Source organism: Ammospiza nelsoni, chromosome 3, assembly GCF_027579445.1.
Source record: "Ammospiza nelsoni isolate bAmmNel1 chromosome 3, bAmmNel1.pri, whole genome shotgun sequence".
NCBI lineage: Eukaryota > Metazoa > Chordata > Aves > Passeriformes > Passerellidae > Ammospiza > Ammospiza nelsoni.
In genome coordinates this window covers 83,631,816-83,655,367 of record NC_080635.1, presented here as the reverse complement: position 1 = coordinate 83,655,367, position 23,552 = coordinate 83,631,816, and the positions used below count along the sequence as shown (strand labels likewise).

The 23,552-nt window shown below is 36.7% G+C and overlaps 1 protein-coding gene across 3 annotated transcripts in view; it reads right to left on the bottom strand.

Moving 5' to 3' along the window:
• The window catches only part of PXDN (peroxidasin), an 81,825-nt gene that overhangs the window by 31,962 nt on the left and 26,311 nt on the right, over positions 1-23,552 (bottom strand). Inside the window, exons 4-12 of one of the 3 annotated variants that reach the window (XM_059467940.1) lie at positions 17,271-17,342; positions 9,561-9,632; positions 8,916-8,987; positions 8,257-8,426; positions 6,415-6,532; positions 4,187-4,356; positions 3,000-3,272; positions 1,610-1,726; positions 234-392 (exon numbers count right to left, since the gene is read on the bottom strand). In XM_059467940.1, coding sequence (XP_059323923.1) covers positions 234-392; positions 1,610-1,726; positions 3,000-3,272; positions 4,187-4,356; positions 6,415-6,532; positions 8,257-8,426; positions 8,916-8,987; positions 9,561-9,632; positions 17,271-17,342 — 1,223 coding nt within the window. Of the gene's footprint in view, positions 1-233; positions 393-1,609; positions 1,727-2,999; positions 3,273-4,186; positions 4,357-6,414; positions 6,533-8,256; positions 8,427-8,915; positions 8,988-9,540; positions 9,633-17,270; positions 17,343-23,552 lie in introns of those variants that run through there. The other 2 variants (XM_059467941.1, XM_059467942.1) reach the window with 2 other exon arrangements.

The window sequence follows — 23,552 nt, the reverse complement described above, 5'->3', positions numbered from 1 at the left end:
AAAGTAAATCAGATAAACCTCTTTCCCAGAACACAGACTGTTCTAAAGGAATGATACCCTGCACAAATACTGGTAAATGTCCAGACATGTTATTTGTTGGAAACCAGCTGGGATCTACAAGGAGACACACTCAGAAAAAAATCACACATGGTACTGTGTATTTTCGTGTAAGCTTAAATATTTCTCCTTTTTCTTTTTTTCCTTCCCAGCAGCTGTATGTGCATGGGCTGTACCTCTGGGCTGTACAGTCAGGTACACAACGATGCGCTGGGATCCGATGATGTTGACAGCTTGGCATTCATACTGTCCCTGGTCATGCAGAGCAACCCTGGAAATCCTCAGCGTCCCAGTGGAGAGAACTAAATGTCTTCTGTCAACAGACAACTGGCCTCCTGAAACACACAGCAACACCATTTGCTCTTTATAGCAACAAAGAATTTTTCCTTTGTGTCCAAGAAAGGGAAACCCAGGTTTCAAATTTGATAAAACACTGGAAAATTTTAAAGTTTCTTAAAATTAAAAAAAAAAAATCAAAAACAAAACAAACAAGAAAATAAGTCTGAAACCTTTACTTCTAAGAAGATAAACATGAAAAGCAAACACGTTATGCATATACACACAATCATAATTCTTACTTCTTCTCTGTTTGTGGTAGAAATAAATATTTTTCTTTAAGGAGCATGCTAAAGCATCCAAATGAGAAGGTATAAAAACACCAACATGTGTTAGTGCTCATATCATATTATTGCCATGTGTGTAAGACACAATTTATCTCATTGGCCTAGGCCTAGATAATCTACAGAAGTATAGACATGGTCCTGAAAAAAATGTAATATAAGAAAAATGGATTTACATCACTGTCTATACCCTATTCTTTCTTTCTGAACATTTCATTTGATTGGAGCACTCTAAGCAGAGAGAGAAGCAGGGACATTACCAGCATCAAAATGATGATCAATTTGTTAAGAATCTGCTTTATGTATGAGAATTTAGAATTTCCTAAGAGTTATTTAGCTCGCTAGAGTTTTTTCACTCAAATCAAACGGAACTTTTACTTATTTTAGTTACTGATAAAACATCCACTAAAATATTTCTTCCTGATAGATGTGGCTTAATGCCTTTAGAGCCATAACTTGATAAAATAGTCAGCAGAGTGCACCCGTTGTTTCTGTCAATGTGCATTAAGTGACAGAGACGCTGGTACAGTACAAGCTGGACAGTTCTGGTTTCTGAAGAGAGCACATCCCACCTAATTTCAGACCTCCAGTTAATGACAGCCATCTCCATTTCTTCTGCACTACAATAGCAGTGATACATACTGCTACATGTAATTTGCCTCATATTTCTTAAACATTTATTATTAGGAATCTATTATGAACACATACTTTAGTGACTCTTTTTTACATAATAATGAAAAATGCTAATAATGAAAAATGCTCCTGTGAGATACCCTGCCTTACCCAGCTAAAGGAGAAAGAGATTAACTCTGTTTCCTTCAGAGACTGAAGCATCTAAACAAATACATGCAGCTCCTTTCAGTAAAGAAGTGATTCCAATATGGCTGCTAGACTATCCTGGTAGTTTAAAAGTAAGAATAGAACACACTTACCTCCTTTAGTCCAGGCAATAACTGGCTGGGGATAACCTTGTGCTTCACAAGGGAAGTCAACGGTTTGTCCCTCGATCACTGTTTTGTCTTGTGGGGTGACAGTAAACTGAGGTAGAGCTACAGAAGAGGAAATAAAGCCATTTCAAAAAGACAACTGAAAAATGCATGAATAAATTGCATACTATTTCCTGTGTAAGTTGAAATAGCTCATATTGGTGGGAAGACAGATGCTAATGTAATTCTTTATATTGTGACCGCCAGAGAGAAGAGAGTTAGGGCAGCCACTTGTGCAAAAGGAACATCTCTCTCACAACCCAGCCCTGATATCAGTGAAGGCATGTGGGATCTACTGCAACAGATCCAAAATAAGAGGTGCACTAAAACTTGTAGAATCAAACATAGAATCTTCCCTGGATTAATAATATTATCTTCTCTTTCTCTCAAAACTTCCCAGTTAAATTGTGAAGAAAAAGTAATGTAATCAAAACCTTCTTGAGCTGATTGTTTTCTTCCATGAAAGCAGAGAGTGGAGCGTGGGGCAGATTTGGCAGTAACGCTGCACACTAACTACTCACTGTGTGAAAAGTATGTGTTCAGCTCTCAAAATGCAATGATCCACTGGTAATAAATGAACAAACCACACAGAGAAGTTGTTTTGTATAGCTTTAGAACTCATTAAAAAGGTATTTGCAATCTTAACTATTTGCCAACTAAAGATTTTAACATGAGAACAGAAGCAAACAAATTTAAAGGTTACTTAAAGTATTTTGTAAATAAAAGTTCCAGCATGAAAGTGTTTGCAAAAAATATTATCTATATACACAGGAGACTTCTGATAGTTGATCTCAAATACTTTATAACCACATTATTGACATGCAATATCAAAATTATTGCAATCACGAGTTAGAGTACTTTGACTTTTGCTTTGCAGAAAAGCTGTGCTAATGCCTCAGCTGGCAGAATGATAGCTTCTATCAAACTGTTTCCACATTCCTTGAAGTGTCTGCAACAGAAAATGGCACAGATCTGTATTCAAAACTCCATTTCTAGTTCTCCAGGCACAAATTCTAATCTCCAGCATTTCTGCCTGTTACAGAAAATATTTAATCATTCAAAAATTTGACAATGCTTGTTTGTTCCTCCATGCAAACAAAACATTAACATTTGAAAACATTAACCTTCTGATAATAATCACCAAAACATAATTTTCATGGAAATAGTAAGTAATATCTTACTCTGTGTGAAATGTATAGCAGCTTCCCCATGAACTACAATAGTCCAATTAGAAGTAAAAACTCTTATGTTTCAAGTTTGGCTCGGTCAACTCAGAAGACAAGACAAATCCACACAATTTCAAGTAGTATGTCTCTCCCAGTTTAACATTATTTACCTTGGACTATGATGTATGCAGTGGCGTGGATGTTATCTACGGTGTTAGTTGCAAAACAGGTGTACTCGCCACTGTCCTCCTGCTTCACATTCTGTATGTAAAGTCCTCCTGAGGGAGTTATGGTGACACGAGGGTCATTTGGTAGAGGGGTTCTGTCGCCTTTGGTCCAGGTAATTCGTGGCTGAGGGTGCCCAGTTGCACTGCATTCCAAGGTAACGCTCTCTCCAACCAGCACTTCGGTGTTTTGCGGGTGAATCACAAAACTTGGCCTGGCTGTGAGGAAACAGCAATGCCTAAATACAGCTTCAAGCTTGCACAGCCCTAATTTAGACAAACATAGTCTATAACTCGGGACACCCAGTTATCCTAGAGCTTTAATAGGCTCTAGGATACCTCTAATCTTGGTGCAAACTCTGCGCCTTGCTTTAAGTCTAATCTAACTGCAGATACCAATAGATAAAAACAAAAGCTCATAATTGCTCTGAAGTTTTTTTCTCGACTCCCATTAAAACAATTTTCAAACATTTTGCTCTCCTATGCTGATGTTTATAAAGGTCTCTTCAGAGTCATGGACATTGAGACCCAAAACACAAACAGGCTAAAAATTGCTGTAAGTGCACAAAAGCCAAAACTGATTAAGCCACATTTTAAGTAACCTTTCTCAAGTACATGAGTAATTTGCAGTGACATTTTAAGTTTACCTGGTGCTGTGTGTCAAAACAAAATGTTCTCACAGCAAAGACCACGTTTTAAAAACATTACAGTCCTGGCATGGAATTTAGTCCTTGAAAACATGAGGCCTTGGCTAGACAGAGCTAAAAGGTTCTTGAGCAAGGATGGCTGCACAGGGTGTGATGAAGCTTCCATGAATGGCTTGATCAGCAGCTTGTGGTTTTTGGTATCCAGAAGGAATGTTACTGCATTGAGAAATGTTGCAATGCAAAGCCTCTTCTCCTAACCCTTCTACAGCCTACAAGACTATTATAAAAATTGCTTACTACAATAAACATATTAATTAACCAGCTGAGTTGTATTTTTGTTCTAAGGATATCTTCATGATCTAGGTCTTAAGACGTCCAAGCCCAACAAATCTACATATCAAACGCCAAAGCATTTTATTTTTTAGCAATCTTATTATCAAAACAACTGTCTATCTGAATGTAAAATTCAAACTTAATGTTCTTTACCTGGAGACTCAAAGTATCTAAGAGTAACTTCCTGAGTTTTCACTTCTCCAGCCACATTTTTTGCCATGCACTGGTAAATGCCTTGGTCTGTTTCTTGAGTATTCTGAATCATCAACGTGCCATCATCTAGCAAGTTTAGACGGGAATCTTCTTTCATACTGAGCTCATTACTGAGAAGAAAAGGATCTGCTAGAGTTAAACCTTTAAATCACAAAAGTGCAGAAAACTGCCAAATAATAAAACCCAGGAGATAAATTACCCAAAATAACTTGTGGGGAAAAAAACCTTTTACTTTGTTAAAAATAATGGAACTTTATATTTTCTCCTAAAGAGAAGAAGAGGAAAAACAAATCATGAAACTGTTTTGCTTATGCAAGTAATGCATCTTCAAAATGAAAAGTTAAAATAAATTTATGAGGAATAGCTTACAGGGGAAAAAAAAAACAGTGAACAATACACATACCTGGTCTTTAAAAGGCTGTTCTAGGTAGCAAAACAATTAAAATTGTTTCTACTGGAAGTATGTCATGCAAGTTCATATTCAAGATACTTTCTGCTAGGAGAGAAGTTAGTTGCTATAAAACCATCTTTGCGCCAAGCTCTGCCTGGATTGTTCAAGAAGCACTAATGAACTTGATTGTACTGGTTTAAAATATAAGTTAAGGTCAGGTCTTCAGGTTAGGTCATGGATGAAAAGTTTCTGTGATGTAACCTAAGAAGTCTTAGGGGGTTTTATTAAAGGAACTTCCTCACGACATGATGAAGAAAGCACAGAGGAGGGATGAGATCATGCCTTTTATGCACAAAGCCCAGCCTACTGATCTATTCAACATACTGCCCAACAGGCTGATGGCTTTTGACTGAAATCTTGCCATATTCAACTACCTTGCAAACAGCTCTGCTCTCATTCATGCAGCCAGGAAACAAGCCAGAGTCAATAATCTCTCACCCCAAGCTCAAATTTCTTCTTAAAACTCATATGTGTATTCTGAATACGTTTTCTTTGTGTATTATAAATACTTGAGCCAGAGAAAATTTTAAAGAAATAATTATACCATTCAAGTTCAAGGCTCTGTTCTTGACATACTCCATAAATGCTGTGCCTTTGCTGCACTAGGGGTTCTCACTGACATCAGCAGAAAGATATAGAACCAGGACTCTAAACCATGCTATTTCATCTGCCACTGACTAATTAAAATGCTTTATAGAAACTGTAAGGGAATTTATGTTCCAGGTCAGGTTTGTATAAGAGCATTATTAAACCAAAGTCTAATTTACTGATGGTAAACTCACAGTTCACGTGTCCATTGTAAGCTCACACCAGTTTAAGGGGGTGATGTGCTGGCACAAGGCTGGTTCAGCTGTGCTGTGCCCAGCGCAGCTGGAGGGAGCCAGGCTCTGGGCACAGCCTGAGCAGCCACTCTGCAGCAGGATGGCCCTTGGGCTGTGTAAAGACAGTCATCCTCTACAGAACCCTCTCCCGTCTTCTAAGTGGTGAAGGAAAGGAATGCAGTAGCTTGCCCAGACCCTTGTGCTATCTCCATCCTTAGAGGCTTTTAAGACCCATCTGGATAAAGCAACCTCTATAATCCTGCTTTGAGCAGAAGGCTGCACTGGAGACCTCCTCTAACCTGGGAGACCTCCACCAACCTGAATTACACTGCAATCTTATGATCTAAAGACTTGCCTGCCCTCCATGTACTGGTTTGAGGAGGCTGGAAACAGATGTCTCTCTCCTCTCCTGGGACAGAGCTCAACCTTGGAGGGAAGATACCTCTCAGGAGCTAGGGTTCCAGAAAGAATTCTCTGAAACTTTAATTGTATCCAGCTGGAGTCCTTAAGGTATCTTTTGCTCCACTCCAAAACATATGCAAATGCTAAGTAATCCATGGACTGTACATACAACATGTCCACAAGTCCTGGTACTTAGATATAAATGATTTACTATTACAACTGTGAGCAGCTTTGCAGGTAAACTACAGCTGAAGATCTTACAAATTGCACTACAGTAAAAATACTTTCTAGTTACCAGCTTTTAAATGTTTAAAAATATTAATAAAAAGCTATGGGCCATCATTACTTCATATGCTTATTTTAATTATAGTATGTTTTTGCTGTAACTATTTCATTTATTACCATATATAGCACATGGACATACACCCAGAAATGCACACATACACAGGCAAGTGTAATTACAACAAGTTTCTCTCTTCCTCTTTCAAACTTACTTGTTTCGAAGCCAGATAATTTCTGGTTTAGGATTGCCTTCAGCCCTGCAAGTGAAGTACACTGTATTCCCTGAGGTAACGTCCACATCCTGAGGCTCTGATGTAATTCTTGGCCTCTCTATATCAACAATAAAACATACAAGGAACTCTTACTTATTTAAAAACTACTAAAAACTGGTAAATAAAAATATTTCCACACATCTTGCAAAAAATATTTTTCACAAATGTTTTGACTTTATATGTATGACTAAATATGTATATGCTTAGTCAGGATTAAATGCACTTTTCCCTGTGCAAAAGTGACTGTGGGATTTCTGACCTCCTTCATTGTTCCTTAGGACCTTTCCAGCAGACTGGAAATAGATTGTGCAAATTTGTATCAGGTTCTAAAACAGCTGTTTTATTTATTTGAACAGAGATTCAAATTGCCTATGAAGGAAAAACTTTAAAGCAGCAAGCACAAGTGCCATTTAAAATAACTTCCTCCAGATAAGTATCAGTGCCTAACCTGCCTCACAGAATAATTTGTACAGCTTGCTTCCTGCAGTTTCCATATTCAGGCTCCTTAGAAGTGCAAAGAGCTGGTAGGATGCCATGTGCATTATTCTTGCATCAAATTCCCTTTGTACTATCTTTTTCAAGAACCTTGTAGATGCTTATGGTCATAGTTCTCTTGATCAGAATTATATCCAACACATAACCAGAAGGATAATTTACTTATTTTATACTTTGGCTTCATTGTGTGAGTGGGCAGGCAAATGCCCATAGCTTGATGAGAAATCTGCATTTTGATTTCAGAACACAAGAGGTACTGGGCAAAGTCATAGGGTGCCAAGTTTTTGCACCTCTAGGGTGAAGGAATATACACAAACAAAAGTAATACAAAAGTGCTTTTCCATTAATCCTCAGTGGCAGAGGATTTCAGAGCTTGTGTGGGGTACTCCTATTAATTATAGCTGAGTAAAAAGAAATTTAGTGGCCCAACCCCAATTCCTACATCAACAAAAATTTTATAGGCCAGAACTGTGTCATCAGGGGCAATTCAGTAAAGCTTCTTTCTTTCCTTTCCCTCATATAGGAGGGAATAAACGACACCAAATAATATTAATGCAACATCATAGACCCTAGCTGACAATCCTGTTATGATCAGAACTGAAATATAAAGGGGAAAAATAAACTCCCTCAGGATAATCACCTTTCATTCTTCAAGGGGAAATTTCAAGCATGTTTATATGTGTTTCATTAAAGATAGGCTGAAGGGTAAAAGCAATCAATCCTGTCAGAAGCACTGTGACGGTGGTCACAAGGGTTTTCAGGGTGAGAGAGAGGCGAGAATGTTGATTCTATGTTCAGAAGGCTTGATTTATTATTTTATGATATATATACTACATCATAACTATACTAAAAAGAAATAGAAGGAAAAGTTCTCAGAAGGCTAGCTAAGCTAAGAATAGAAAAGAATGAATAACAAAGATCTGTGTCCCGACAGAGAGAAAGAGCAGCTCTGCCATGAGTCATCAGTAAATCCAAACACCCACAGGAGACCAATCACAGACGCACCTGTTGCATTCCACAGCAGCAGATAACTATTGTTTACATTTGTTGCTGAAACTTCTCAGCTTCAGCAGGAAAAACTCTCAGAAAGTATTTTAATGAAAAGATGTCTGCGACAAAGCACACAAAACCAGAAAAGGAATGCGGAGAGATTTCTAGAAATAACCAATATTATCCAGAGGTGGTCAGTGTTAATAAACAGAACAACAAATTCTTACTCCCCCAAAAAATACACTTTAGATACATGCAGTGCATTAAAAATAAGCCATCAGGAAGCGGCAAACCCACCACAGTTCAATTCCTCTGGTGTTATTGTGGCCACCGATCTGCCCTGGATCCTGCGCGGATACTCGCAGGTGGCAGCCGCCTGAGCGTTGCCCGACTCCGCGTACGTCTTGAGCAGCTCCGCCAGCCACAGGATCTCGCAGTCGCAGTGGAGAGCGTTGGAGTCCAAGCGCCTGCACAAAACAAGGAGCAGCCACAGCTCTGTGAGCAAGCCTCAGCCATCTTTTGCTAGGATCAACATGGTTCTGTAAATGGAGCAATGCCTTTATCTGGGAATACAGACAACGGCCAACAGGCAATACAGCTGATGGTTGCTTGCTTATAGGCATTCTGGCAGTTTTTATTAGAAGAATGTGTGTTATTTTTACTGCCCAAAGGACAATCTATGTACATTATTTAGTCTATAAAACAATGATTACAAATAATACCAGTATAGGAAATAAACTTCAGTCAGTAACTAAAGAAAATAGATATAAAACAATGTTCTCAATCTATGCACATAAACAACTGGAGCACAGTTAGGAAAAAAATTAATATTTAAAACAATTGCACCATGAAAGGCATTTGCAAAGAAGATAAATATTGCAGAGAAGATACAGTCTAATTATTCTAATTGGGTTATTTAAGATTTCATTAGTTCAATAATAATTCAATTTACTTACAGTCTCTTCATAGATTCTAAGTGACTAAATGTTCCAGGAATCAAATGAGCTATTCTGTTGTTATGCAAAAACCTGTTAAAACACAGAAATATGCATGTAATAATTCAGATTTTGTGATGCATTTATTTCATTTACATATTTCTGGAAGGTTTTCAAGAGAAATTAATCTAAGAAAATTAAAAAAAAAAAAAAAGAACCTGTTCAGCAACTCATTGTCTGGTATTTTTTAAGTGGCCTCCAAGGTGTACTTGGATATGTCCATGTGGGGAAAAAGAAGCCATAAATAACTACAAGGAAGGGAGTTCATAAGCTTTCAAATTAGAAATTAAAAAGGTCCTAAATAAATAGTCTCATTCTTCATTCATAACATTTATTTTAGGCCAAACATTGATAACAGATCTTTGGGAAGTAGTTTTGCAAAAGAAAAATAAACCACAGGCAACGCTCACTTCTGCATACCTCTAAGGTCAGCCTCACCAAAGTGCTCTTGGAAAGACTATGTAGTAGTTACAGTTAAAAAAAAAATTATTCAAAACCATCTATGGCAATGATAAAAATATTTTATTTTAGTTTAAAATGCTTGATTTAATTCAAAGAAGGAAGCAAGCTGTCTTCTGACTCTTACCCCAAGAAAAACAAACTTACAGCCTTTCAAGTTTTGGAAGATGAGTAAAGGATTCAGGTTCCAACGTTTCTATTTGATTAAAGTGCAGATACCTGAAAATATGTTAAACAAAAAGAAAAATACTGAAACCATTTTCTTGGTGAAATATTTTAAAGAACTTATTATTTCCATAATGTTTACAGATCTAAATGGCCATAGTGATGTAGCAGCTTTTTTCGGTTACCATCTGAATCTCATACTTGAATCTGAGAAATAGAAGACATGACAAACAAAGACGTATTTGCAGATCACTATATTGAGAGTGTATGTATATAAGCAAAAAAGTCCAAACATTGCTGTGGAGATTTTGAAGATAATACTTTGAATGCTATTTTGCCAACTCTGATGTTCATTGTATGCATGCTTGAAACAATTTATCAAAAAAAGAAAATTATTATTTTTAATAGGAAAAATGTTAGAGGTTATTTAGAAAACATTTACAGTTTCCAGCACAATAACATTTTTTGTGGCCAAATGTTTTCATTTCCATGAGTGAAAATTTCAAAAGATACTGAGAAATCATCTTCTCTAGTCCATGAACAGTGGCATTTAAATCTCTAAATGTTCTCAAAACCAAATTTGTAATATAAACTCAAGTTTCACTAATTTGACTTTAGACAAAGGGCTTCATACCAACTGGTGCTGTTTGAGCTCTCTTGATGCTTATGCCAAGCTATGAACATTACACAACAATAAATCTAGGCAGCTGTTAATGCTGTAAAATTGACAAAGTTAACACAACAAGACAATTAACCAGACTATTAACCTGTAACTATTGTGAAAATGGACTGCAAAGGCAGATCATTCCAGCATCTACTATTTTGTAGAGCTACCCCTGAACCTTGCAGATGAGAATACAAGATGTATGGATAAGACTGGCACAAGAAACTGTGAAAATGATTTATAAACTTTGGATCTTGATTATATCCAAATGTATTCAAAACCCTTTAAGTTTGGTATTTGACCTCTGACAAACTCAGGAACCTCTGGAGAATGTGTTTATATAGAAATCACTGCGGTCTGAAGAACAAAAAGCCTGTCCTTTAAAAACAGTGAGAACAACTCCGAGCTCAGTATCTCCTGAAACATCAATCCCTCAGCACGACAAGGCCAAGGAGGACATGGGGATTTGCCCGTGCTGAGCCGGGTGGTGGCTGTGCAGAGGGAAAAGCGGGAGCAGCGGTGGATCCAGCCAAGCCTTGCAGGGAGCCTGGAAGGCGCGTGCAGGGGGAGCCAGGCTCGTGCCTGGCAGCCGCCCAGGACAAGCGCGAGCCAGCGAGCGATGCCAGGGAGCAGTGAATGGGGAGCACAGAAAAAGCCAATAAATCAGCAGGGGCCTGATCAAGCACATCAGGGTGTCACGCGAATGGGGACCACAGAAAAAGCCAATAAATCAGCAGGGGCCTGATCAAGCACATCAGGGTGTCACGCGAATGGGGACCACAGAAAAAGCCAATAAATCAGCAGGGGCCTGATCAAGCACATCAGGGTGTCACGCGAATGGGGACCACAGAAAAAGCCAATAAATCAGCAGGGGCCTGATCAAGCACATCAGGGTGTCACGCGAATGGGGACCACAGAAAAAGCCAATAAATCAGCATGGGCTTGATCAAGCACATCGAGGTATCACGCCTGCCTACTGCCAGTGCAACGCCACAGAGTGTCCTGAGCAGAGAGCATGGTCTTGTTAGCATGAAGAACCAAGAACTGCATCACCTTGCTGGGATCGCCAGTTTTCATGTTCCCTTTAAAAATACAGGGCGATTTCTTCTGCATTAAAAAGACAGATCTTAAAGGCAGATATTTCCTGCAAGATTCATTTGATTTGCCAGCAGAGAGAGGAGAGACCTCAGTGAGGAAGGACTGGCAGGACAAGGACTGGGCATGGCCCAGCCATGAGGTGGGCAGGCCCTGCTTGCCCAGAGCCAGGGCTCTGCTCATCCACCTTCCAGGGTCAGCAGCATTTGGGAGGGGGCAAGGCAAGGTGGGGATCACTGCAATGAAAGAGTAAAAAGGGAACAACCAGGCACAACTACAGATAGGGTTTGTTATCACTGAAGCAGCTTTTGTTTTGGAAAAAATTTATAAACACTACTTCTTTTGCAGGCAGCAGTGATATTTTTCCTTTTTAACTTTTTTAATTCTTCTTGCATTTTTATGCCTCATGAGCACCTCACAAACACATCTCTTAATATTCCGAATAAATTAATCTCCTGTACTTTGTTGGCATCGACAAGGCAAGATTTGTAGGCATCTCCTATTTGAACAAAAATAACATTGGTAAAAGCAGATACATTGAGTCACACAACCCCTTCTTCAGGGCCACATATCAGGTCGAAATTAGAAAGAGAGAAAAAGAAAGAATACCTCTCTCACATAGTTTAAGTAGTATATACATTGCAAACCTCAAAGCTCCAGCCCATAATAGCTGTTTAGCACTCATTATTAGAATTACAGATGTAATCAATATGTGCCTGAAAAGTCACCTTGTTTTTCCAAACAAATTTTAAAAAAATATTTCTGTTACAAACCTTGCCTTGTTTACAAGCTCACACCATTGCAGATACAATAATTCAGGTGCTGAAGAACATTTTAATAGCTAACTTTACCTCATCAGATATCACACTGTCTAAAGTAGCTCAAAAAAATCAAATCGTGAAATCCGGCTAGAAAATACTCTTAACTGCTTCATAGTAGTTGGGATACACAAATTAGCTGGGCTTTGCAGGTCTTTAAATTATGATCTAAAAAAGACCCTGAGCAATTTATCATGCAATTTATTAACAGAACAAGGTATTCAATATCTGGCCAAAATAATTTGTAATTAGATGCAGAAACCAGATTGCATTTTAAGTCTACAGTAAAGAGAATATAAAAATCCTTGGCATTATGACCTACACTTTAATCCCGTTTTATCACTTAGGTTTATCACTTCTATTATTTTATTCCACGTACCACATTAAAGTTTTGTAAAGGTATTTTAATATTTTAATTAATATGTTAATTCCTTGGATTTAAAATTCACTCGAAAGGTAACAATATTCAGGAAATAATCTCACACTAGCATATATTAATAGGCATCTTTTATGTTCAGAGTACAAAGCATTAAAAATAGTAGTACCATGTAATAAATTAGATATTAAAAAGACTTTCAGAATGAAATTGAAAGAAAAAGCATGCAAGAGTGATTTTTAAATACCAACATATCTGTCCTTTTTAATTCTAAAAACACTATCAAGAATTAAATAGAAGGAAAGGAAATACTTATAGGGAAAAAAAGTCCAAATAAAACACCTCAAGAGGAAGATAAAGATTTTATCAAATTAGCATGGTATAGATTTCTTATTCTTAATCTCATAGGACAAAAAATTACTGTAAAATTCAGTCCCAGTGACATTTTTCACAGCATTAAATTTTGGATTATATCTTATGTAGCTTTGAATTTTTTGTAGGTGAGAACTTTTATTAAATATGCCAGTAGTTCTTTTACTAATAGCATCATCACATCTTTGGGGAAATACTCATTAGCTGAGTATAATCTATGTTCTGAATATTTAAACAGCATGTTTGCCCTTTTGATTATTTGAATAAGAATGACCAAACATATATGTTCCATATTTATCAATGAACTTTCCCTGCTCAGGGACTACAAGTAGCAGCCTTAAACCACAAGGAAAAATATTTAAATGTATGTTGTGATAATGATATAAAATTCTGGAACAGGATACTTAAGGAGATTATGGAATCCTCACTGAAGACTTTTAAAATAAGGCTAGACAAGTATCTGTTTCCAGTTCATTGTGCCTAGCTAATCTTATTGTAGAATAATAAGGATTAACTTCTCAACACCCCTGTCATACCTCTTGGGTTCCTTTGTTTGTTTATTAATTAATTAACTAATATCTGACATAGAGTCATGCAAAAATCAGGAACTTGTAGTATAAAACAAGAAAATAAATAGCAACACTTCAAAAATACTGAAAACTGAATTGAATTAAATAGACTTAATATAACAAACTGTATCACTATATGTTAGTTAAGGTTTTTGTCTATTAATTCTCTCAAAATATGTACATGTACATAAACTACATGTACATAAACTACAGCATAACTAGTAACGGCTTATAAAGAACAAAATTAGTATATTAATATGAAAGTTACAAGAAAATGCATAACTAGGATTAGATAAACAGATTTAAATAATTCCATTAATATTTGGGGATGCTGCTAGTTAAATAGTGGAGTACACTTTTTGTCCCTGATACATACAACTCATAAGCTGAGATCTCACAAATGTGACAGATATTTGGAAGGAAAGAAATGTATACACATCTGGAAATGGACTCCATTTAGAGCTATATCTTGAGATCCAAGCTCATGACCTCCCCAGCAGGGTAATTTGCCATTTCAGGTGGGATTCAGTGGTCAAGCCCAGGCACAGAGGCACAGAGCAGCTGCCTAAGCCCAGGCACACAGAGGCAGCCCTCCTTGCCTTTCGGGTGCTCTGTCTGCCTTCCGGCTGCTGCTCTGAAAAAATGCAAGTTTCCTGCAGCTCTCTGCTCTCTGTGCCAGACCCAAACATATGTCTTGCAGATTTAACAGTGTCTAAACGGGTACTACGCAGCTACTTTTCATCAACACTCTCCCTTCATGCCCAGCCACAGGTAAAAAGTTAGCTGACGAAATATGTATGGCTCAGTGTGTTCAAGCACCTAAAACTGCCCATTTTTCTTCAGAATTTACCCTAGCACAAACAGGTTTCAAGATCTGATTCAAAGAGCTTATTTTCATGGTAGAAATTTCCAAAGGAAAAGCTATTTTGACTACATCAGCAGCTAAGAATTCTGCTTCAGAGGTTTAAGGAGGAACCTGCCAGCTGCAGTAAATACTTTGGGGGGGTTTGTCCCTTATACATGCAACAGTACATTTAGGTTTTAGTTAGTGTAATTTAGTTACATTTAACTACATTTAGTTTTGGGTAACAACAACAATCACCAAAAATATATTTGCTTTACTGATCAGATATTTTTTAAAAGGCAACAATCAGTTGAATTCTGCTTCACTGGAGTAGAAGAAATAGCTGTGAAGCAACTCATTCCCTGAAATGTGGTCATCAGTGTCGACTTCTGAGAACTCTGCTGAGCACTGAGAACAGCATTTGGCTGAGTTAACACAACCAGTAGCAAAATGTGTTCAATAACTTGCAGCCACAGAGACCTCAAATGCAGAAACATTGAGTTAATACTGTCAATACAGTTCAAAACTGAAATTAGGACACTTAGAAACTTGTTTGCCAAGGGTAACTCTTGTCTTGTCAGCAGTTTTTCTCCAAAGCTAATGTGATAAAACAGACCTTGTAGAGTCAGAACATATTTTTATGCTGAAGATGCATAAATGCCAAATCTCTCCTAAACTAAAAATCTCAAAGCTTACTCTCCATTGAATTTATTTCTGTGCCTGCTACTGGCTTCATGTAGTCCCATTTTCCCTCCTGGCAAGCTCTGTGTTCAGGAGAGGAGCAGAGGAGCTCTAAAAGGCACTGAGCTCTGATGCAGGCAGTGGGGTGGCACTGCCCCCCATTCCCAGCAGCTGCAGGTGCTGACAGGACACACGGGCAGGCAATGAGCAGTGACTCTGCCAGGCTCCATAGCCAATCTTCCCAGCTGGAGATGAGACTCGAGCCCGAGCCTGAACCTCAGTTTCATACTGAATAATGTGGATGTCTCAAAAGTTTGAGCTTAAGCTGATACAGTGTGATATCACTGTAGGCAGAGAGGCTTAACTGCCACATAGTGGAAAAGAGCATTCAGAAGGTGTCAATACTCCCCAAACTGATTTATGTTTTTCAGTAATAACATAGGTCAACAGGGAAAAAGAACACAAGAAAAAAGGACAAATATTGCCACTTGCAGCATATGAGGCCTGTGGCATGGGGAAGAACATTCTCTTGGAAATATTAGTAATTCAATAAATGGGCCTCAGTATTCCAAATTCTACACAGAAATTATATATTGCTATTAGCATGCAAGTAAGCCCTACCAGTTGCTGACAATATGGTGCAGTAATAATTTCTAGAGTTAAAGGAGAAGGAATAGAAAGGCATTAAGGAAAAAATACATATTTAAATACTTTTTATAATTAACACTTCTGTTTTACATAGAAGTTCCTCCTTCAAAAGGCCTATTGCACTCTAAAAGGAGCATCTATGATTTTGTACCCATATAAAGTGTCATTTTATTTCATATATACTCTGTGTCTACTAATATCCATTAGAGGCTTACAGTAACAAGGAAACTGGTACATGGAGAACACTTGTAATACACTGATATCTTTCATCAGTTTAAAAATGTATATTCAGCTCCCAATTTATACACTACAAAACTCATTAGTTTGCTGCTGTTATTTGGTAGTCAAACTGTGAAGCAACTATACGTTTACTTTTTTTTTCCTTTTTCTAAACATTATCACAATGAATGTAAAGCAATGCTTTCTGAACATAGAGTAATAGAATTGTTAAGGCTAGAAAAGACATTTAGGATTTTCAAGTCTAACCATCGACCTAGCACCACTATCATGTTCATCACTAAACCATGACCTCAAGTGCCATATCCAGTCGTTTCTTGAACACTTCCAGGAAGTGTGACTCCACTGCTTCCCAAGGCAGCCTGTTTCATGCTTTACCACCCTCTCCATGAAAAGATTTTTTCTAATACCAATCTAAACCTCTCCTGGCGCAACTTGAGACCATTTCCTCTTTTCCTGTCACTTGTTACCTGGGAGAAGAGACCACTCCCCTGCTCACTATAACCTCATTTCAAGCAGTGGTAGAGAGAAATGAGGTCTCCACTGAGGCTCCTTTTGCCCAGACTAAACAAGCCCAGCTCCCTCAGCTGCTCCTCACAGGATTTGTGCTCCAGCCCCTTCACTCGCTTCACTGCCCTTCTCTGGACTCATGCCAGCAATTCAATGTCTCTCCTACAGTGATTATACAACAAAACATAGTTGAACTTAATGGAATCAATACAACTGGGTTTTGTCATGCTTAGGACTGTATTCTTCATTCTTTTTAGAAATTATTCTTCATTATCCAGGAAAAGAAGTATGATTTTAATCAATCTGTCTGGAGGACATTACTGAAACATCTACATTGCAAATGATGAACTTTCCTACTTTTTAAACATCTGTATCTGTATATGGCAATGATTAACACATATAAATTATAGCAAGGTTTTTATTTTAAAAACTATTCTTGTTTCAAAGTATAACAAAACAGGGTTGAACTTGCAGAGGCTAATTCAACTTTAGTTATGCCGTATAAAACAAAGTAACTGCTGCAGTGAAAGGAAGTGAGATATAATAAAAACCTGCAGAAATTAAAGCAGAATCTATCTCTAAGCAAAACACATTAGTTTTCAACATCTTCCACAATAATTCTCCTTTGTTAAAGCTATGTAACAATGTATAGGGACATCAGGAATGCAAATCACAAAAAAAAGACACACATAGAAATGAGGAACTTGACACAGAGATCAATTGTGGTTTTTTCACATGCAAATGATTAAGGGGCTTTCTGCCCAACCCAGGGGTGTAGACGTGCAGAGCATGCAGGTAGGATGTATGGATCAAGGCGTGCACTTTTCCTCTGCAGGGGAACCATGGAGATGACAGCACAGAAGAGAAAAGGCACTTACAGTTGTTCTAGAGAGGCAAGTCCTTTAAATGCTTGCCTGTCAATTGACTGGATTTCATTCTTGTACAAATAGCTGAAACAAGAAACAATCAGTAATATTAGTACACAAACAAGAGCTACATGAAGGTGGAAAAGAAGAATTAAGTTGACACGTGAAGACAGTTTTTCAACTACATATTAGAAAAAAAAATACAGATAAAAAACTAAAAACATAAAAATACTCCATCCTTGAGATTTCATCCCAAATGACATAAGTCTGGGGCCTTGAAGACCCTGAGGCTCACACCCGGATGGACTTGGGCTTTCCAGTGCTCATAGCAGAACTTACTGGATTTTTGTCCCCTTTGTCTTGATTGGTTTGCCAAAAGTCAAAATAAGTTCAACTTAATGGGACAGAATTGCATTAGAGGTGCCTTTACCAGAACACACCAGGGATGGCTTCTTGATTTCTTTAAAATACTCATCTGAATACTGGTACAAATATTCAAATTAGGAGAGAGTGGGTCTTTTACTGGACTTGGAGAACAAACAGTGAGAAATTTCTGTAACTCCGCCTGTGTCACCTTTGGAATATTCACAAAAAATACAAGTTATAATACTGGTATCACATCCATAAAGCAGCACTGTATATTTGCTTTATCACTGTGCAGAAGATGGACATTAGGTCCCCATTGATACTCAACAATATAAACAAATACACATGCAGAGTATCAGTATGATCATATGTGTTGTCTACACCTTTTTTATGGAATTAAAATAAATCAGGAAGGATCAGTGTATGTGCTCATGTTCATCATGCTCTTAGCAGCAAGGATGGTTTAGTGAAGGGGTATTGGAGAAAAATCAGTTTGGCTGATGACTGCAGTTTCTGCATGGAGGCAGCAAATGAAAATACTTTGGGGGTTCAGTGTCAGTCACTCTTTTTGTGTTAGGATAGGCACAGGTTTGTGGTTAAGAACTTTTTCACAATTATTTGACAAATGATTTGAAACTCAGTTAATCAGGCATGGGTTTCTATGGAAAGGGGATGAAGAGACTTTGTACCACAAATGACTTTATTAGCAGGCATCTTATTAGTAGTGGTTTTGGGTTTTCTATTACAGTCTTCAGTAACTTACTGGAAATATTGCAAACTCCTTTTGGTGCAAAAGAAAAAATACTGGCTCTGCTGGAGGTGGTGGCAGTTTTTACACTGATGTGACAATGGGCAACATTTCACAATAGGCCCTAACAAGGAAAGAAGTTGTAGGTATTTGATATTAAACTAATGACAACTTTGGGGAACAATAAGGAGTAGCATCCTTCCTTTGAATCTAAATTAACTTCCAATGCACTGCTTGTTGACAATCCAACACATTAATATACAGAGATTTCTGTGTGCTTTTTTAACATAGATATGCATCTGAAAAAAAAAGCAGAATTCTTCCAAGAGCAGGTAGCATGGAAATAAAAATTTCTGAAGTTTTTAAAATATTCAAAACCAGAAAAAAAATTACTGTCTTGTGAAATTACTGTAAAAACTTTTAAAATAATTTGAAAACAGTGACTTTTTTATGTGGAATTGGTTTTTATTCTATTTGAAAAAAAATATTTCATGAGTATTAAAATATTTGTTTTGGCTCAGATTTACCAATTCATTTGAGGATCACAGTCATTATGATTTTCTCTCCTTAATTTTCCTCTCTGATATTCAATTCCTATCTTATTTTCCTGTGAGAATTTTAAACACACCTTTTGACTCCACAGAAAATTTTGAGGACTGATCAGCTGAAGTTATTTATCTTAATACACTTAATTTCACTTGGCAGTGTGGAAATCCCTCTTATTTCTCAGTACTTCTGGTCAGACCAGAGAACCAAAGTGGGCTTAGACAGTTTTGAAAACTGCCCTCAGTTAATCATCTCTTTCTGGCATTTCAACAATTTTATTCAAAAAATCTGAATTCATCAGATTTTTTAAAAAGTTTTACCACAACCATTCATATAACTTTTATTTACTCTCTGCAGACAGAAAGAGGCAGAGAGTTAAAATCAGAGTTGAATTAGACTGGGATAAGGCCTGTAGTACTGCAGGCTTTTACCAGCATACTGCAGGGAAGGGAGCAGCCTTTAGAGTTCTCACCAAGCCACTGCAGTGAGCCTTTATTTGGTGTTTTCAGCTTTAAATCACAGCTTTTTCCATTCTGACCAGAAAACCCTCAGCTGCAGGAAACTCAACCAACCTCAGTCAACCATATCCTCCCTTCAATCCCAGCAACCTCAGGCTACACATCCTATGACAAATGAAACTTCCATTTAATTGTGTAGCTATTTCACTGAGGACAACAGAAAGAAAGACATATAATTATTTGTCTAATGGACAGAGACATGTCAGAATACAAAGTACAAATAAGTATCATTCACAAAAACAATTTGTCCCTCTAAAATGGCAGCATGCACATACAGTGTTTAGAAGTAAAGCTTTGTAAACATTCTTAAATTTTAACAAACATTCTCGGAATTTATCTCAGTTACATTATCAGAAAACAAATGTAGTACAACGAGGGAAAAAATGATTTATCATTTAATTTACCTAAAGGCTCTCTTACAGAACTGAATATTAGAATTTTACAGGAGATGAATAAAGTGGATTGAAACGGAACAGGGATATATTATGACATTAAATTATTTTTGGACAATTATTAATATCTATTTTTAGAAATTTTTAAAAAAAGGCATTTTTTTTCCAGAAATGCAAGCAAGGCTGCTAGAGATCAGAGGTACTGTCATATACTTCAGAAATGAACAAATAGGTAATCAGTTACCAGAAAATTTGGAGAAAAAGTAGCTTTAATTAACAAGCCTGCTAGATTATGAGGATATTATTGGGGGGGTTCTTTTTTTCTTTTTTTAATGGGCCATATTAAAAATCATGTGATTCTGGGAAAGTAAGATTCAGATATATTTGTTTGGAACTGGAGGGGGAAAAGGCAAAAAGAAACAAGCATTGCAGCATTAAATCTCACAAGTAAATAGACACCCAAAGACAGGTGTACATAGGAACACGAAGAAGAGTGGAACCAGCAACATGAATTGAAAAGAAAAGAGCTCTGGAACCACTGGAGGTGCCCAGAGGACCAAGTAACATGGCCAAGACAGCAAGAGTGGCAGAAGGTATGGAAGGAAATGAGACCTAATCTCAAACACAACCTCTCCTATTATTACTTTATTCACCAGACACAAAACAAAATTTGCATGCTCCCTGTTGGCATTTCTGGAACTGACACACTTCATAAGTCTTACAAATTACCATTTACGATATGCTCATGGTAATACTTTAATGTCTGTTTCCTCATCTATGCATTTCATACCAGGCCAATATACAACATTGTTGACAAATTTCATTCCCCAGTTTTATTGCTTTCACTTCCTTCATGTTATCTTCTAGCTCACTGCTCTGTAAATGTCCAATATATGTTCTCCTTATCTGGAAAGGTTTTTAATTGCTAACCTGTATTATAAATTTTTCCCTATCTCCTCCTGACTTCTTCCTTTTTTAACTCACATTCATTTTTTCCACTTCTGATTCCAAAATCTTCTAGTATTCTACATGTTGCAATGGTAATAATGTGCCTACTTTCAATTCCCAACTATCTTCTCTCTTGGAGAATAAACTGTTGACTTTTAGGCTTAGGAAGAATTATCCTATCATGTTTCCACAAATTTACCTGCATCTACACTATAAGGGTGGGAAGCTTACTAAAGAGCTTTATTGCCAACACTGAAGTATATGGAGTAAAGACAGATGGACAGAAAAGCAGAGAATCAGAAGAAGAAGAAAAAGAAAAAGAAAAAAAAAGTATCCTCTTGATTTCACAACAAAACAATAATTATATTTTGTTTTTTCCAACCTTTAGTATATTAATACAAAACCAAATTATTACCACAAACAGCACAGCAAAATCACACAAAACTGCTTTGTAATTGCCAGAATTTCAATTACATAAAGAACAAGACAATAAAAGATCCTAAAAAAATGTAAAAAAATTATGTGCACAGTTTTCTTTTGATGATGTAAAGACCAAGTTTTACAGTGATGAATACTTTTAATGCAGAGAAAATTGACAAAATATTACTCTTCATCAAAATGTGTTCTTCATACAGATAATTGTGGTAACATACACTCCTCATGAAACTAAAAGCTCAACTTCAGAAAGGGATAGTACAAAGAAGCATCTGAAAATCCTGATTTAGATCCTGTTGAAAAAAATTTTGTTTGAAAGTGCAATAGCTGATCTTCAGCAGTCATACAGGAACAGATCTTAACATCTATCTCTCAGTGACTGGCTTTAAAAAAAATAAATACACTGTGATATACTTTATATATTTTATATAAAAATATATAATTGTGACTGGTTTTAGTTTTAAATATGCATGTTTACTAATTGTTATAGATTTTATATTTATATATACTCACATTTTGCTAAATCAGGGATACTGAGAAATCACAGGTTTTTTAAAATTAGTCAGGGAATTATACATTTTCAGAACCACATGCAATCCAGTACAAGTTGTCATAAGAACAGAAGTAACATCATGGATCAATGATCTAGTTTTATGAAACATGACAGTACAAGTTAGGTTTGCAAATATCAACAGGACCAGATGATACTAAATCTCAACTTGTCCAGGTGATTTGACTTCATAATAGTACAATCTGAGCAGTATTTCTAACATTTGCACCATCTCTACCCCCTGATTTCTACTTCAGTGAATCCTTTTGGAAAGAAATGTTTTGATTTATTCCCTTCATTTAATAGAATACAGTTAGCATTCAGTAACTCAGCTGAAACTTTAACTGCTGAACAGTATTGATTTGTTACATCTAAGTCTTCTGTATTGATAACCTGACCAGTACCAGAAATTTTTTAACTTTAAGGCTGTTCAATTTAAACATTGTCACAGCCCTTGAAACAGGCAAAAAACACCTTCATTTATTTTTTCAAAACAAAGGACAGTTTTAAAGAGCTCCCTGCAGTTGAAAAAATTACCACACTGAACTTTATATTTAAATTTCTTGGGGAACAACAGGAAAATAAAATATCTTCCTCTTAATAATACAGAGAATGACAGCCATTACTACACGTATATGAAAACAAATCAGAGTTCCGTTATCTTTTTTTCACTTTTTCATTGAACTGAACATTCTGCATTGTTAAGCTTTATTTCACGTTTACTACAGCTAGGCATAGGCAAGCATATGAAAACAAAAAAGTAATAAGAGTCAAGAAAAATCTTTGCACAGTTGCTGACTATGGAAAGAAGTTTAGAAAACCTCACATAGTAAAACCCTATGTACTATACTACTACATGCAGACATTTCTTGTAACAAATACAATCATCATGGACTTTAATCATTCATTGGCAACAGTCTGTTCAATAGTCTTTTCCCTCCTGTTGTGTAGATATTAAACAATTTCATTACTGAAAGACGATACACATAAAAAGGAGAGCAGGAAACGTTATCAAGCACAACTTGGAAAAACAGGCAAATGTGTCTGCACAAATTTATGTGATTTTCTCCCTGCTCCCACCTCCTTAGAGGTCTTATGGCTGTATTCTTGGAAACTGCATGGAAATTTCAGCATCTGAATTGTTTCCGAAGCAATGAAATCTCAATGTGACCTATTTCTTCTGTATGTCATTCAAGTAACCATCAATCAATACTCCAAGACAATGGAGTGAAACTTTTCTAAATGACAATCCATAAGGTCGTCTCCAGAAACTAGAGCTGAGAATCCATGACAACTAACTATGCAGCTTTAGTTTATTATACAGACAAAAATAACATTTTGATACCTTTTGTTTATTCATATAATTAATAACCTTGGTATGTTTGTTAAAAATGAGAGAAGTTAGGCTTAAAATATACAGGCTGACTGAAAACCTGGAACAGCAAATCATATACATACTCTGGTATTTTGGGTTTGACTGAATTTTTCACTTATGAATTCAGTGACAAATTTAGGGATAGTTAATAAGCTTAGATAAGTTACAAGCTTCTGCTGACACAACCTTTGGCCTAGCTACTTTGGAATCACTTTTCAAAAGACAAAAAGTACCTGTGTGAAGGTTTCAGTGAACAATTGAAGAGGTGGTTTCCTTCACCTTTCAATGTATCCCTTCTTAAATTATAAGTTGTATATAATAAACAGCAACTAGTAAGTCCTTTAAAATGGATTGTCTGCAGAGAGCAGTCTTTTATTAGCAATAACTTAGAGAAAAACAGTTGCCCCCACCCATAA